The following is an 18819-nucleotide window of genomic DNA, read 5'->3' as shown; positions in this document are numbered from 1 at the left end:
GACTATTTATTCTATTTCTATGAAAGATGCCATTGGAATTTTGATAGGAAATGCATTAAATCTTCATGTTGCTTTAGGTAGTATAAATATTTTAATGATATTAATTCTCCCAATCCATGAAAATGAGGTATCTTTCTATTTATTTGTATCTTTTTCAAATTCTTTCATTAATGTCTTGTAGTTTTCAATATATAGGTCTTTTACCTCCTTGGTTAAATTTATTCCTAAGTATTTTATCCTTGTTTATGTAATTGCAAATAGGACCATTTTCTTAATTTCTCTTTCTAACAGTTTATTATTACAGTATAGAAATGCAACATACTTTTCTGTATTAATTTTGTATCCTGAAACTTTACTGAATTGATTAATTAGTTCTAACAGTTTTCTAATGGAGTCTTTAGGGTTTTCTATATGTAACATCATGGCATTTTTACTTTTTCCTTTCCAACTTGGATGTCTTTTATTCCCCACTCCCCCTTCTTCTTCTACCCAATTACTCTGGGACTTCCAATTATGTTTACTACTTTAACATTTTGTTACCTTCAGTTGATTGAATAATGATTAATTTGACCAGTGGCAAATATGTGACTGTATGATATAACATGACATCTTTGATTACTTTGCTTGTTCAATAAACTTTTCACATGTATCTTTTCTCTCACCTTGACCGTAAGCTCTTTGAGGATAGTGTCTTAAATAGTTTTATAAGTCCAGTACACTATTTGGTAAAAACAGACATTCAGAAATACTTCTGGTTATATTTATAATATAATATAAACTCTCACTAGTCATTCAGTGTCACAATCATTTGTCTTAAGCTTCAGGATTTTGTTATACGGTACAAACTCTGAAGTACATATTAAGATTGTATGCATTTGGAGGAAGAATAAATAGGAAACTTGCACTGACATTCACCAGTAATGCCTGAAACTTAATTGTGGACAAGAACTCTCTGGGGAATATATTACCATTGAGGTTCTTGGGCCTATGAGATTCTGAGTCAGCAGGCCTGGAGGTATCTAGGAATCCTAATTCTTAAAGAAGCTTTCTAGAAAATTATGAGGTACATTTAAACAAAGATTGCATTTTAAAAGTATGTCTTTATTTTTTCTTTTTTTAAAGACTTATTTATTTATTTTAGAGAGAGAGTGTTAGTGGGGGGAGAGGCAGAGAGACAGGGGCTCTCCCACAGGTACCATGCAGAGTGTGGAACCTGATAAAGTACTGAGGTAAAGTACATGATCTCAGTATCCTGAGATCATGACCTGACCTGCCAAAACCAAAAGTCAGAGGCTTAACCAACGGAGCCACTCAGGTGCCCTGGTATGCCTTTATTTTCAAATTACAAATGCTGTTTTTCTTTAAAGCAAAAAATAACTAAGTGTCCTTTGGGTGCAGGACATTTAAAGATGAACTGGACATGGATTTTATAATATAACAGGGAGAATAAGTATTAGTAATCATAATAAAGAACATAAAGGAATAAAACTCTTGTGAGAATTTCAAGTCTAGTATTTGAGAGTTTTGGGGAAAAGGAATGATTTCACAGCAAAGGAGGTCATGGAAATCTTCAAAGGGGAGGTAAAAATAGAAATTTGGAAACAGTATGAAAGAAGTTTATGGAAAAGACAACAGTATTAGCAAAATCAGTGAAGTAGAAAGTGTAGGACACGGAGTATGGGTATTTCTGTGATGGAGTCTCAGGGGCAGCTGAATATGAAGAGGGTGACTTGGTAGGCTAGAGGCTGGAGACTGTGAAGACATAGCTTTAGTTGGATGAAATTCCCATGAGAATGTATAAAGACAGATAAGAAAAGAAAAGATGGATGAGAAAAGAAAATCCAAACATCAAGCTATATAATATATTTAAGGCTTTGGATGAGGATTTGGTGAGATGATAACTTAACAGTAAAGATCTCTTCTGAATTATATTAAATATGATATCAATGAGGGCTAAATACAAATATGTAACTTTACTTCTGTATGTTCTATGACACTAACTTCTACCACTTGAGACAAAGTAAGACACTTAAATTAGAAGTTTAAAACCAATATTAGGGGGCACCTGGGTGGCTCAGTGGGTTAAGCCGCTGCCTTCGGCTCAGGTCATGATCTCAGGGTCCTGGGATTGAGTCCCGCATCGGGCTCTCTGCTCAGCAGGGAGCCTGCTACCCTCTCTCTCTCTCTCTGCCTGCCTCTCCAACTACTTGTGATTTCTGTCAAATAAATAAATAAAATCTTTAAAAAAAAATCAAACCAATATTAAACGATTAAAATAAAAATCAAAGCATTATCTACCTAATGTATTTCTAAAATATAATTCCATAGAGTTGATCAGATACTTGTATTTTTTACTGTGTATATCACTGATGTGGACACGTCAAGACATATAAATGAGGCTCAATTCTAGGGAATCACAAAAACAATGTGAGGTATTCCCTTGCTCTCCTTCCTCCTAAAAACAAACCAAAATAAAACAAAACAAAATAAAACCCCAAAGCCCCTAAGGGTTGAATAATTACACTAAAGAAAATAAAAGAGAGGTAAGTAGAAGTCACGGGAAATGGGAGAGAGCAAAAGGCTGGAAACCTACCACAGATGGAGCAAAGATTTTCCAGATGTGGAATTCTTTCTATGGATCAGTGCTTTTAGCTTGGCTCACTTAGGTTCTACCAGGAAAAAAGAAAAAAGAAAAAAAAAAAAAAAAGGAACTATGGCTTCCTTTTACCCTCTATCTGTAATCTAACTAAACCTACTTTGCTGAAATTTTATATTTTGTTTCCTTTATGAAAATGTCTTGATATCTGTGATCTGTGGTTATTTTTCAAAAACCTGAGCTGACATTGTGGATGGGAATTCTTTGCGAATGCCTGGAGATATCTGTATGTGTGTCAGAATATCTCCATTTGTAAAGAGACTTCTAACATCTCTATGGCATAGTTCTCTCGTCCACATCACAAAAAGGCCAGGGCTCGGCCTGCATCTGGGGATGAGGGGGTCACTCTTCTGCCTATGTTCTGTTGTTGTGGACCGTCTGGGAGGATGGTTCTTGATTAGTTGCAGAAGGATGACTGCTGTCTCAGTATCAGGGTCAGGTTAGATGGAGATGCCTTTTTTTTTAGAGGCCCCCAAATTTGGTACTGAAAAATATTACAAAATAATGAAAGTTTCTGTCTATAATAAACAAGCCTAATTCCCACTTCACTACAGTCATAAAAGAAGAAAAACTTCATGTCCCCCTTTGGGTCACCTGGATGATCTTTGCTTTGCATAGATGAAAAGCTACTGCCTTCATCACTGTAGCTGAAATACAGCCATTAGGTCTTAGGGGGGAAAAAATCATCAAAGTATGTCCCACGGGGGTGATTTTTTTTAAATTAAAAAATATTAAATCATAAAATACAGGTATGTCTGGTGGAATTCTGATTTTTTTCCCTTAAAGATAGATTATTAAAAAAATATATCAAGTGTCTCACACCCTGATTATTTGTTTATTCTTCCTAATTTTGGTTTTACAATGTTAGCTATTATTATCTAATCTACTGAACATATTCAGTTGTAGAGGGCAGCAGCATCTGACTCAAATATATTACAGTGCAAATTAAAAGCCAAATGGCATGTTCAGGATCAAGCTGAGTGGTTTTAAAAAGGAGATAATTTATTTGGTCAAGGGGAAAGAGAAAATCCATGAATCTCATACATACGAGATAAGAGGGTGTCAATGTAGATGAGTGCAGCTAAAAGAGCTGGAACAGATGTTCTATGGGCTGCAGGTAATTATGAAGTAGGAAGATAGCTCTGTAGCCTAAAAAGGCAGTATAACACTGAAAAATTAAAATTTTATTGACTATTCATTATATAGTTAGGACTTGGCAGGTCTTATGGAGTAAAACTAAACAGCAAACAAAAATATGTCATGGCTTTTCATTGATGCTGCTTATAGCATATTTTGGGGGACAGGACACATCTATAAGAAGCAGAGAATTATGTAAGACATCAGGTAAAATTAAATAATAACTATTTTTGATACTAATTATACATGCATGGGAATTTGGATAAGGATGGTCTAATCATCTGAGTGTAAGAAACTCATATTTGGGGGTGCCTGGGTGGCTCAGTGGGTTAAGCCGCTGCCTTCGGCTCAGGTCATGGTCTCAGGGTCCTGGGATCAAGTCCCACATCGGGCTCTCTGCTCAGCAGGGAGCCTGCTTCCTCCTCTCTCTCTCTCTGCCTGCCTGTCTGCCTACTTGTGATCTCTCTCTGTCAAATAAAAAAAAAAAAAAGAAGAAAAAAAAAAAAAGAAACTCATATTTGGTCCAACTAAAAGACTAAGGCATGAGGATGCAGAGACATTCTGCAGATGTGGGACAGAGACCACCTAAGTGTTGGAGCTGACACCCAGGGAGTCATCTGGGATAGAAGGAGCTATTTTTTTCATTTCTTTCTCTAGTTTACATTGCCTCTCACTTCTCTGCCTTGGCCCAGTTACACCATTATTCTGTTCTTCTTTGCAGGATGGTTTCCTCTGTTACTTCACCTCACAGTCCACGTGAACTTTTAGCCAAAGCACCTGTTGTAGGTTGACTATTTCTTCAGCTCAAATAAAACTGAGAGAGAGAGAGAGACACATACACACACACACACACACACACACAGAGAGAGAGAGAGAGAGAGAGAGAAAGAGAGGAGGGATAGAGAGTGGAGAGACAGAGGCAGAAAGAAAGAGATTGTCCATTGGTCAGCCAGTGTATTCTCTGCCCTTGAATCAAGTATGCTCCTCATTCAACCTCTACCTGCCTGTCTCTGGTCTAGTGGATTCTGACATGGGTTAGGATAGGTGGTCACAAGGAACTAGGCTGCTCCGTTCAGGTGCAGAAGAGAAGATGAGCAGTAAAACCCATCTGATTCAAAGGAAGAGTTCACTGGAGAGTCGAGCCATCAGAGGAGGCTTGGTGGAAAAAGTGTCACTTAAGGTGGTACTTAAAGGAAGAGCATGGTTTGGAGAAAAACAATAGAAGTGTATTTTGGTGTCAGTAAACTTCAGGAGCATCATAAGGACAGAAATATGTGCGTAGATCATATAAATTATAGGAATTATTACAGTTTTACTAATTTTGGTCATACTTTTATTCAAACATTGGAGGTGGAAGAAATGGTGATATTGGGAATGAAGAGGCAGAAAAAATCAGCTTTCGAGGAAAAGGGATTCCTGTATGGTGTAGCTTAGTCTAAGGAGGCATCTAGCTCTCTTCTCAGAAACTTCATGGTAGGTACACAATAAATTACAGCTGTTGTAAAATACATACTTTGTAGTAGTATTTTTCATTTGAAAACTTGAAGAAATTCCTCAGGAAAGAAATGAAGTGATGGAAAGTAATCAAAAACCAATGGCGAAGAGAACAGAATTACTTTTGCTTAAAGCAGAAAGGATAATGATTAACATAAGTGGAGTATGCAATTTATTTTATGATCAGTGAGCTTTTAAAAAGTGTTTACATTAGGAATATACTAAATAAGCTCTTTAAACTGAGATGTATCTATATAATGAAGTATTACTTGGTTGCTATAAAGAAATGAGCTATCAAGTCATGAAAAGTTATGGAGGAAACTTAAATGCATATTGCTAAGTGAAAGAGGCCAATCTGAAAAGCCTACATGCAGTACCGTTATAGTATCACACAGAATTGTCTCCCTGTCCCCCAAATCCTCTGTGCTTCATCAATTCATGCCGTCCTGCCCCCCAGCCCCTTATCTTTTAATCATTTCCACAGTTCTGCCCTTAAAAGAATGTCATACATGTAAACTGTACTTTCCACTAAATTTTTGTGACTCTAAAACTATTCTAAAAAAAAAAGTTTATTTATTAAAATAAACCCTTTTAGGTACACAGCACTATGTTAAATGACTTTTAAAAAAGATGTTTAAGTCTACTGGAAGCTATGCTGAGACACATAAATGACTCAACAGACAACAATAATGCACATATCATTAAGTATGAAAATGGCAATATTTCCAAAAGTACAAAATTAATACAAGCAGGAGTTGTCACAGAAGATACCATGGTGAAGGTGAGACCCAAGTGAGACCTTGGGAGCTGAGGGAGTTAATTTCTGGAAGGGAAATAGGAGGATCAAAGGTCAAGTTATGCAGAAGCAAATTTAGGCTAAAAGTGTTGGTGCTACCATGACTACAGCGGAAGGTGCACATGTTAGAGGAGGATGGGAGATAAGGTTGGGAAGGAAGGCCAAGGTCAGATCATGGAAAAATTTGTTCATGAGCCTGAGGAGTCTTGGCATTTAACCACTACATACAGCATGGTAGTTAAGAGCATGCATTCTAGTCTGTGCTGCTTGCTTTGAGCCCTGCCTTGAACAAAATGTGATTTTGGGTAATTTAGGAAACCTGAGTTTCAGGTTCTTTGTCTCTATAATGTGGAAAAGAGTAACACTTAACCTTATAGGACTGCTAGAGGATTTATTGAGTTCATATCTATAAAGTGCTCAGAAAAGTGCAGGCACAGGTAAACGCTTGCTATTACCATTCATTCCACCATTCATTCAACAAACATTAAGTCAAAAACCTTTTAAGAGGCTGGTGCTACACAGATGCAGAGAAAATGTTGCTTTTCAGGAGATCAGAGTACAGCAGGGAAAATGTTTGGATAAATGTATCAAAGAAGACCATAGGCTTAAAAAGGCAGGTAAATTAAACAAGTAAAGAACTGTATTATAATCCTCCATTTATCAATTTCCTTAAATCCATAGGAAAGAATTGACTGAAAATTTATATTAAGAAGAAGTTTATAACATTAGCAGTTGGGAGTCACTGGAATGTATTTTCTGTTTAGGAAGATTTAAAAAACCCCATTGTGATGGGCAAGTGAGGGCTTTGGGGGTCATTTTGCTTAAAGGTCACTTGAAGAATTCTATAATATCTGTTCTACCTGGTTATAGGAATCAGGACAAAATATCTCTTAAATCCATGATCCATTCTCCTGAAATAGCCAGGCTGGTTCTGCACAGCCTTCACAAAACAAAATGGGCACCAGCCTTATCTTGGGCATCAGAAAATTCGTTATGGTTGTTAGTAACTGTTTTGGATTTCCCACTCAGATAAACCACATCTCAAAATCATATTTTTACTCTATAATAGAAACGTTTATCTCTCTGTAAGAGATCTTGAGCTCAAACTTTTGCCCACAGAAAAACAAATCAAAGTCCTTCAAACCAAGGGAAGGTCAATAAGAGAAGGAAAGCAAGGTCATACCAGTAGAGTTGTAGGTCATTTCATACTCAGACAGGTTGAAGTAATACTTTGTTATATGAACTTTCTCAAAGTCAATGCACCCCTCTAAAGAAAGTAGAATCAATGTACAATTATCTTGTGGGTATAGATTTGTGTACACATTCATATTATTAATAAAAGTAACTGAACTTCAAATTGTGCATTGTGAACTCTATGAAGGTAAATATTTGAGGGTATCTAAAAATGATAGCTATGACTTTCAAACTCAATGAAACTTCTTCTATTGCTCTGTAAAATAAAACTGATGGAAAGGGACCTTTTAGTAAACTGTTATTCAGGGAAGATTAGAAACAACAAAATCATTTTTCTACTGATAAAAGGTCAATGTCAATTAAAATACTGAAATGCAAAACTGCTTTACTAGCCTGGACTGGTAGTTCCTAGCTATTCCTTCACAATCCTGATAGCCATTCTTTCAAGGGGTAAGTTAGGGAGCAAAATATGCACAAGACTTTTTGGAGGAAGAAATTTTAAGCTCATCTGTTGTGAAGAGTTAAGGTTATTGATGGAGATTAATGGAGGTTAACTTAGTGCCTGCAGGAGTTACTGGGTATGTCAAATAAATGGGTTGACTCAAAACTATTTCTTGGGCCTCTGCTTGTGCAAGGATACTACACCAGGTGTGGGGTGACAAAGATGAAATCAGGGGATTTATGCCTTCAGGAGCTCACAGCCAGATATGGAAGATAATTTGTGAACAGAAATACAACACAAGTAACACTATATGCATAGAAATACATAGCTACCTTTGGCTATGGAGACCTGGGAAGACCACTCCAAGTAGAGGAGAAATCATTCATATTGGAACTTTAAATATAATTGTCTCTTGAAATATAATTGCGGAGAAAAGGAAACATGTTTGATTGGTTCTGGTAATAGAGTAGATTTATTTTTCTACTTTGTAATAAATGAAATACCAACAGAACATTTAGAAACAGATTCTGTATTGAAAAATGTCCTATGAATTCAAGATTTTTGGCATTTAAGAATAGCTTACTTTTATTTTTCATGAATTCCTTGATACCCGAAAACTAATGTGTTTCCTCTCAACAGCCCAGTCCACCACAGCCAACTTTTCATGGATTAGTTTACATTAGGTTTCAGAGAAACTGAGAGGTTATGTGTGGGCATACCCTAAATTCCTTCCTCATAAAAAAGCAGGCAAGCAGAGACCATAATACTAAGAAAAGTGAAGCAAGTGAGTATTTATAAGCTACTAGTAGAAAAATAATGAAATTCATTTTTGGAGAGTGAAAGGGAATAAAGAATTTGGAATGTTGGCCAAAGCCCAGCCTGGCCAGATAAAGAAAATTTTCAGATCCTGCCGAACCCTGTAAAACAGCTGGGGCCTTTGCAGTAACAGAAAGTGTTTCACTTAGAATAGGAGGATAAGAATTTGCTTTTGGCTCTAGGAGTATTATGCATATGGAGTAAAGCATTTGCCATTTTTTTAAAAAAAGATATTATTGATTCCTTTATTTATCAAACAGCAAACAACTACTTTAATGTCAGGCAAAGGGAGTTTGAGTTGAACAAAACAAAATTCTGTCTTTCAGGGTGCTTACAGCCCAGTCAGTAAGACAGGACTAAAACCAGTCTGATCTGTACTAAAATAGAAACGATACCGAGCAGAGTCTTTCTCAGAAGGAAAACTCTGAACTAGAGTAGTCTTATTTTTATTCTTCAACTAAATCCCAATATCTGTAGATATTGAAACATGACTTAGAGCAGAATACATTGGAAGGATAATTCCCTGAATCAAGCAAAGATAATCAGATCGGGCACATCTTTGCATTTTGGTTTATTTTTGTATGTATGTTTGTCTGTATTCCCCTTCTCAGTGATCAAAGGCAGCCCAGAAAACTAATATCAAAAGGCACTAAATCTGGGTTTTGTTATTAGTATATTTACAAGGAACTTGGAATGAAATTATGAAAACCCTGATTTTTCCCCTCACATATTTGTCACAAAGAAGTGTTTGATTTCTAAGTTCTGCCTTACTAGCCTCAACACAAAGTTTGGAGAGACTGAATCTGTTATATGTTTCTGAAAGCTATCTTTCACAAGTGTTTAAGGCTATAATTATTCATTATCTTGATTTTAACATTTTCTGGCCAACGAACTAACCTAGAGGCAGGAATACAAACATTCTAAGAAAAATGACCAAGGAATGCAACCAAAGTCAGATTCTCAGTCATCTTTCTCAATGGTGCCCTTTACACATTTGTATGGGATAGGTCCCCAAATAACACCATTAATTAATTACACAGCTGAAATATTTGGCAGTTGTGGGGGTAGTAGGAGTCATGGGGTGGGGGGAGAGGAGGAACAGTTAAATAAATTTTTAGAACCATATCAACATTAAATCATTAAGATTGAAGCCAAAGCATCTTTGTAATTATAATTTATTGGTTAGCATGTATTTATAGAACACTCACTATGTGCTTATTAGCTGTTTTAATTAGAGGGCACACAAAGATAATATTCCTTATCTAGAAAAGATCATGGCCAAGAGATGAGGACATACAACAACGCAAGATAAAAAGACTGCTGTAACAAATATATAGAGTTTTCTAGGAGCACAGAAAAAAATCAATGACTAACTCTGTCTGGGAAGTAATTCATTAAGGAGACAATATTTTTGGATCTAATAAAACAAGCAGAATTACCAAAATATACAGGGCAAAAAATTTGCCATTTTTTGACTAATGATAATGGTCTATTTTCCAGAGCTGCCATGAATTCTGACAAAATCTACAAGGTCTTTTGTGATTTAATGTTTTTTAGAATGAGAGATTTCATATTATTCTATATTGCAACTTTTCAAATATGCTCAGAGTCACATTTTGGCATCTAAAATGCAATGCTAATTTTCTAATTTATATGCATCTATACAATAGAGGACATATTCTAAATCACAAGTATAGATATTTTCTCTCCCATACAATTAAATGAAATTATATTCACTTAGGATGAAGAAAAACATAGTCCACATCTTTTTTCCCCCTGAATAAGGCACTCCTCTCTTTCTCTATCTCTATCTATCATCTGTATTTTTTGAAAGGTGGTTGCATGATCGAGATAAAACTAGAGATTTACAGAGTTAGAAAGGGTTGTGACTGTATGAGGTGGCTGAAGTTGGATGAACAAACCAGCAAACCAACACAAGGAGAGAAAAAAGAGAAAATATTGGTAGGTATACTGGTGAGACTCCTAACAGAAAACAGATGATACACTGGGTATGCTGAGGAACGCTTAGTAACAGAACTATTTACAAAGATTAGGAAAGTCAGAAGGGTAAGAGGAGAATGGTTTTCAGCACCTGGGAATTTGTATGGAAAGGGCCACCTAAGAGAAACCAGCAGTGATTCCTTGGCAAACAAATGGGGGATAACTACCCAAGCTCAGAGTCCAACTGTCATGCCCTGCCTTCCTCTCCTCCCAGTCACCTCTGGCTCCTCACTGGTGGACAATAGGAAAGACAAAAAAGTGAGCAGCCCACTAGTTCTGCCCACACTGGTCAGCCTCCGGGGCACAGAGTGGGGAAGAAATAATGGATCTGAGTGACAAAATGGACACACCCACTATAATAAACTATACTGCTTGCAGATTACAAATGGCCAGGTATGATGCAGGAAGCTTTGACCTTGCCTGTAAAGAGCAGAGAGACAAAGAAAATGTTAAGGCAGGAAATGATAGGGCCAGGTGGTGCTTTTCAAACATCACTCTAGTGATGGTGTAGAGAGTAGACTGGCGTAATGACAGGTTGAGGCAGGGAAACCAGTTCTGGTTGCTGTTGCAAAAGTCCAGTGGGAAGTGGAGGGCTGCTTTAATGCAATGGGGGGGGGGGAGGGACAAAGGTTGATTAGAAGGCAGTGTTGACAGGACTGCGTGCAGGAGCTGAGGGAGAGAAGATGGGAGCTGGGAAGCCACGATTCAATTACCTCAGGGACTAGGGATACAGCTGATAATGTAATCATAGGAAAATAGGATATAGGATATACATTTCTCATGGGCTAATTGTGAAGACTGAAGATTATCTGTTCACAAGAGAGAATTTCACCCTAACAGACACAGGAATTTCTAATGAAAGGTTAAAATATGACCAACTCTGCCTATGCTGTGATAACTTCTGTCTGCATTAACTCACTCAGAGGCTTACAGAGAAAGTGATCTCTTTTTTCCACATGGACGGCTACTTAACTGTTAATTGATGCCCTGAGGAAGCATTTAAGAACTCTTGGAGCAGACATAGGCAGCAGTAACACAGCTAGCTTCTATTTGGCTTCTATACATGTAGTTAGAAGCACAACCAATTATCATAAAAACAGCTACCATTTTTTAGGGTCTATTTTGTGCCAAGCATTGTTGCCTTACAAAAACAACATGGCAGCTTCTTTATTTATATTCTAGAAATGGGAAAATGAGGAGGTTAAGTAACTTGCTCAAGGCCACACAGATAGGAAGCAGATGTGCTAGAGAATGTACCAAAGGCATTGGGCCCACTCTTTAGGGGCATACAGATGCTGGTGGCATAAGGAAAGTCATATGAAAATATGATGTGTTGGATACAATTACACATTCATACTTACATGATTAATTATTTTTAAAAACAAATTAATTCAGATCCTGAGAATGTACACTTTGATACTTTGATCACTTTCTTGGGAATTTTCTGAACAAGACTGTTTAAGAAATTCTCAATTGAGAAAAAGGAAGATGCTGGCCCAATGGAATATTCTTGACTAGAGATTGAGTTCCTTCAGGGCAAGGAATATACCTTATTCATAAACTGCTTCCTTGATAGATCCTAGTGAGATGCTAGAATATGCTGCTGTCCAGTACATATTTCTGGAATGAATGAACCAATGGGGGGCTCTTTCAAAATGTTTCCCCTTGGAGATTTTTGTCATCACAAAGTGGAAGATGGGCAGTGGGATTAAGTGCGCCAGGATGTATTTACATAGCCATATGGATCAGAATAGAAGATGTCTACTTAAAGCACACACCGAAACAACCACACAACTGTATCTCAAGAATTATTAATGGAATGTACCCAAACTGATTTTTTTTAGAGCTTCACAAGGCTTGGTGGGATTTGTTCCAGTTGGCGTGGATGAGAGGTCACACAGATTAAAAATAGACTTTCTTAATATGGAACAATAGGCTACATTCATTACATTCATTTAACAAGACAGAAAAAAAAAAAAAAAAAGACAGGCCTTAGGGGCGGGAATGAAGCTTAATCCTATTTAAGAGCTCAATTAACCCCCAGAAAATTGAGTAGGTCCTCTGCCTTCATTGCCATTCTTCTGTCTAGCAGGACTTAAAAAGAGAGATTCATAAAGAGAAATAAAGAGATTCACATTTGCATATAATACTAAAAATATTTCAAGTATTTTAAATAGGGCATAATAAACTTTAGAAATATAAGAATTAGTTTGCCTAGATTACTATAGTCCTTTAAAACTTGAAATCGATCATATTCTCTTTTGTCAAATCTGTTACCATTGTTAATAAAATATTCAAACACAAGCCTTTATCTTGATACCTAAATTCACTGATTTTAAAAAAATAATTTCTTTCTTATGGTTATATTATCAAACAAAATTACATTTCCTTCTAAACTAATGGTACATTCTTAAGAAACATGTATCAAAACCATGTTGGAGTACATTCCAGTCATTCTAACGTTTTAATACACGGAAGCCAGGTCCTGTTCAAATTAGTCCATCCTGGGATAAGCATCTTGGGTAGGTCATTTGTATCAGTTGGTAGATCCTACTTTTCACAGATCACCCTATGGAACCTCTGCGAATAGAATTTATGAGTTCTTTTCATTTGTGCCCCAGCATTATAGAAATGACCAAATAGATCATTGAAAAGTGACAATTTCTTGTTTTTGTGTTTTGCAGTTGGATTATGATAAAAAGTGGTGGTTACATTACATGTACACTTTTTAACTAGTTCTTTGTTCTAATAAACATATCTTTTAAATACATGAGAAGCTTGAAAAATTAAAGGTCTTCTCCCTATCACAATGAAATCATTTTAAGTGGCGAAGGAAAGATCCCTTCCTCCAAGCAGTGGCATTTCCATCCCTTCGCCCCCTTCCCCAACAGCCAAGAATTCACATCCTAATTTTCTCCATGGGGTATGAAAGAATTTGCTGACATTCTGGAATAAGATGACAACTTTGCTCTGTTATATACTTTGTTTAAATTGTAGCTACTCTTGGAAATTACAGAGAGTGTCACAACCCAAGATAAAGCATGACTTTGGCTACGGTTCTTTCTCTTTGTGATGCAAATGTTATGTAACCATTTATTTCTTGTCCCAACTAGACAGCTAACACATCTATTTAAGCTGTTTGAGCACTGGGGCTATAACGGGAGTTCAGTTAGTACATGCTACTAATCCATGTAATACCACTCCCTGTTAAACTGAACAGTTCCCTTGAACTGACACATGATGCCAGTTCAATATTTTCTGTCTGTACTGAAGGGCTATCTTTCAACAAATTACAGTAAAGAAATCAGACACAGCCTAAACACGAGAGAAAGGTCTAGCTCATGGAAGGATACAAACTATGAAAACCTCTGTGTGAAAACTACCTCGTGGTGAAAGTAGGCTCACTGACCTATAGAGAGAACATCCTCCATATTACATCAGCAAACTAATGCTTCAGTGCAGAGTCACTGAAGTCATGTCATCTTTTAGAGGACTATAAACACTTAATACAGCTCTTAAAGACCACAAATATTTAATTTCTAAGTGATAAGCCTCAATTTGGTAGTAAAACTTCAATCTGTTTTTTAAAAAATTATCATCATTATTATTATACATAAAACATAAAACAGTATTGAAGAAGACTAAAAGATTTTTTTAAGCATTTGAATCCACCAATCTAAGTCTAATTTTTCACATTTCCATGTTTCTCATCAGTCCTTATCCATCTCCCATGATACTGCTAATAGCTATAATGATAGCACAGAGTATAGAATATATTCTAATTTTCTCATATAACTGTTGATATTGTTTCAAAATTATATATTTGATAGTACAGCATCAGCTTTAAATAAGGACATCTTGTTTTCTGACTACTATATAAGCTACTTAAGATGACAAAATAAGCCTTGATAATTATTGACAGTTGATTTCCAAAGGCTGTTTCCCAATACACTAAGCAACATCTAATTCTTTTCCTCAAGGGAAAAAAAAATGTGGATATGGCTACAAGGAAGGCTATAAGAAGCATACATCTTCTTCTAGTATGATGTAATGTTCTGTTAATAAACCACACTTTTTTCTTACATTCTGAGAAAACCAAATTGCTTTTTCAGGAATTCAATTGTAATATTTGCCTAGAGGTTGATAAGACTGCCTAGAGACAGAAGAGATTTATACACTTCTAATATTTAATGCAATGTCTACATGAAGATGAAATCTTATTCCACAATAGGATGGAAAACATAAACAAATGTCAACTTACCAGCCTTTTCCTTGTCTGGAATTCCTGGAAGTGCCTGAAAAAAAAAGCCATAGAATTATGTTATTACTGGAAAGAAATATCACAACATCATCAGGAACAAAATGAACTATCATACATGGAGCAAAAATTAAATAGAACCCAACAGCAGGAAAATAAGCAGGGAAAGGAACTTAACATTGTTCCATAAAGAACATACAAATGACCAAATGTACATGAAAAGGTACTCAAAATCACTAACCACCAGGGAAATGCAGATCAAAATCACAATGAGATATTATCTTCCAACTGTTCAAATGGTCATTAGGAAAAAGACAAGAAATTACAAGTGTTGGCAAGGATGTGAAGATAAGGAAATGCTGTGCACTGATGATGGGGGTGTAAACTGCACAGCCACTATGGAAAACAGTATGAAGATTCCTCAAAAAAAACAAAAACAAAAACAAAAACAAAAAACCAGAACTACTGTATGATCCAGCAATCACCCTTCTGGTTAAATATCCAAAGGAAATGAAAAGATATCAAAGAGATAGCTGTACTTTCATGTTCATTACAGCATTATTTCACAACAGCCTTGATATGATAACAACATAAATGTCCATCAATGAATGAATGGATAAGGCACATATGATATATATATATACATACAATGGAATATTATTCAGGCATGGGAAAGAAGGAAATCTGCCATTTGCAATCACGAGGGCCTTGAAGGCATTACTCTAAGTGAAATAAGCCAGCCAGACAAAGACAAATGGTGCATGGTACCATTTATATGTGGAATTAAAAAAAGTGAAACTTCTAAAATCAGAGAATAGAAAAGTTGCAAGGGGCTGGAGAAATAGGGAGAACTTGGTAAAAGGGTATATAAACTCTTGGTTATAAGATGAAGAGGGTCTGGGGGCGCCTGGGTGGCTCAGTGGGTTAAAGCCTCTGCCTTTGGCTCAGGTCATGATCTCAGGGTCCTAGGATCCAGCCGTACATCGGGCTCTCTACTTGGTGGGGAGCCTGTTTCCCCCTCTCTCTCTGACTGCCTCTCTGCCTACTTGTGATCTCTGTCAAATAAATAAATAAGATCTTAAAAAACAATTAAAAATGTATTAAAAAAGGATAAAGAAGGTCTGAAGATCTAATGTATAAAATGGTGACCATAATTGATAACACTATTTTATATAATTAAAATTTACTAAGAGAGTAGGACTTGTGTTCTTACCAAAACAAAACACCCAATAAACATGAGAAGTGATGAATATAGTAATTAAGTGGAAATCCTTTCACAATGTATATGTATTCCAATCACCATGATATAATTTTTTTTTTAAGATTTTATTTATTTATTTGACAGAGAGAGGTCACAGGTAGACAGAGAGGCAGGCAGAGAGAGAGAGGGAAGCAGGCTCCTTGCTGAGCAGAGAGCCCGATGCGGGACTCGATCCCAGGACCCCGAGATCCTGACCTGAGCCGAAGGCAGCGGCTTAACCCACTGAGCCACCCAGGCGCCCCAACCATGATATAAATTTTAAATATCTTACAATTTAGTCAATTATACCTCAATAAAACTGAAAAGAAAATAAAAAGAAAAACGAGAGTTGGGGACCTATCAGTAAAGTTACTAGATCAGGTATAATAATTGTCAACCATCATATTCTTTTCTTGTCTGAAAACACATATTACCCTTAAAAAGATACTGGCAATAAATGAAACAAAAAAAAAATTCTTTGAATTTGGGGAGAATTTTTATAGTTCAATTTCTTTGTCCTGTAAAAAAAAGTAAAAGTAAATTGGTGGATTTCTGGGCATTTCAAATCTCTGCTCTGTTTTTCAAAGGCTCAGATTCTTCCTTTATATTATTATTACTGTTATCATTAAAGATTTTTATTATTTATTTTAGAGGGAGAGAGAGAGAGCAGAAGCAGGGGAAGGAGCAGAGGCAGACTCAGAACCTGAATAAGCAGAGAGCTTGATGCTGGGCTCTATTCCAGGACCCTGGGATGACCAGACGCTTAACTGACTGAGCCACCCAGGCGCCCCAAGATTCCTCCTTTATTAGATGGGAATAATCACATCTACTTCTTCAGGTTGCTGAAAAGACCAACTGTGGTAGCTTGATAAAGCATTTGAGGTCTTCAGGAAAAGGTAAATGCTGTTACTATTTGTTTCTACGGGTATTGGACCAATGGGTCAATTTACTGATAGGTGTGGTCTAGAAGTTCCATTCCCAGCAACCATCATCACTTACTATCATTATTTAAAAAACGGAGTTCAGGAGAAGATGTTTTCAAAAGACTTTAAAGTACAAATGTCTAATTCTACTTTCAATGGATATTCTAAAATAAATTAAGGAAGTTGAACTTCTGGTTCCCATTCACCTCAGTTATTCAAGTTTATAATATTGTGAACATGAAGGTATTAACTTGTATGGGAAGACTTCAATCCATCTGACCCACTGGGCTTTGATACCTGCTACCCCAAACCACTGACCAAACAGGATGTCTACAACTGACACCTCTCCCTTTCTTCAGGGACAAAGTCCCTGAAGTTGGGGTAAGAAAAGTAGTCTCAAATGGGTAAGTAATTTTGTTGCGTGTGCATGCAAAGCACACAGAGGGAGGAAGCGAGAAAGGGGAAAGTTCACATGCACCTCAGCTGCAGATAAGGAAATAGCATCAGTCTTCATTTCCAGGATCAAGTATCAAGATACCTATATCCTTGTGAGATACTGATTACTGCTGAGATCCTCACTTTCAGAACTTAAAGAATTTGAGATTGATGCAGTTTTCAAATCAGAGGCAAATCTCTCTAGGGGTAAAAAAAATAGAGGGGGGTTTTATTTTGGCAAGATTAATCTATAGTGGAGGTATATTTTGAATTAATTTCTATCTATATTTTGTTGTTCACTCCTCGTTCTCTGAATGTGAATGCTGACTGCATCCAGGCAAAGGTGCGTTGTAAGGAGAATATCAGGTGTGTAAATGGCAGAGTGCAGGGTCATGTCCAGAGACCAGGGCAGCAGAGGGATTGCACAGGGGTTAGGTATGTACCTCAGCATCCCCTCATTTATACTGCGTCATCTATTTTTCCTTTCCTTCAAGAGCTGTTGTGATTCTACACTATAGAAAAGCTGTTTCTCCCTTTACAGGAAAATTATAACAGTTTCGGTGATATTTGTTGCCTTTTTATGTATCTTAAATTTGGGCACCTGGGTGGCTCAGTAGGTAGAGGATCCGGACCTTGATTTCAGTTTATGTCATGGTCTCAGGGTTGTGAGCTTGAGCTTGAGAACCCCCAACAGACTCCACGCTGAACATAGAGGCGGCTTAAGATACTCTCTCCCTTTTCCTCTGGCACCCCCTTACAACCCCCAGTTTGCATGAGTTTTCTCTCTGGGGCGAGAGGGAGAGAAGGACTTAAATTCCTATTGTGTTGCATTTTAAGCTCAGCCCTTGGATTTCCTACCTAATTGGAGATGAGGTCTTTCAAATTAAATTTTCTCTTCTGTGAAAAGCAAATAACAAAACAAAACCCAAACTGTTGACAAGATTGTAAAGGTTGGTGATAAGCAGTTAAAAGATGCCCATGAAAAAGGTGCCACAGGAGGAAAGAGCGAACACTCACTAGGTTCTGAATAGGTACAAGGTACAGTTTTAAGCCTTTGCCTGCATAAATTCACTGACTCCTTAGAATAACCCATGGAGTCCTGGAAAGGGAAGTAACTTTTATGAGGTCACCGTCAGGGATGGAAGCCAGGTCACAACCATTGGCATGCAGGCCTCTGAGGTCCTAACACTAGTTTCAAAACACTAATCAGAGTCTTTTTGAAACAAGGGAGAAGAAAATTTGGGAGAGATTCCATGATAGAATACTGGCTGAGATCACAAAATATCTGTGCAGGAATATCTGTATGAGATATTTAGAAATTTAGAGCTTAGTAATAAGCTCTCTCTTCTTATAGCCAAGGAATTTAAGACAAATTGAACATCTTGCCCCAAATCATAGGTTGACCAGCAACAGACCTTTTCCATATT

The 18819-nt window shown here is 36.8% G+C and overlaps 1 protein-coding gene across 2 annotated transcripts in view; it reads right to left on the bottom strand.

Moving 5' to 3' along the window:
- The window catches only part of DLC1 (DLC1 Rho GTPase activating protein), a 412629-nt gene that overhangs the window by 190054 nt on the left and 203756 nt on the right, over positions 1–18819 (bottom strand). For both annotated transcript variants that reach the window (XM_082715488.1, XM_082715489.1), the window contains exon 5: positions 14798–14831. In XM_082715488.1, coding sequence (XP_082571614.1) covers positions 14798–14831 — 34 coding nt within the window. The remainder of the gene's footprint in view (positions 1–14797; positions 14832–18819) is intronic.

This window comes from Mustela nivalis (genome assembly GCF_964662115.1).
Source record: "Mustela nivalis genome assembly, chromosome: 20".
Lineage (NCBI taxonomy): Eukaryota > Metazoa > Chordata > Mammalia > Carnivora > Mustelidae > Mustela > Mustela nivalis.
Note: the sequence above shows the minus strand (reverse complement) of the source record. Positions and strands in the feature narration are given on the sequence as shown.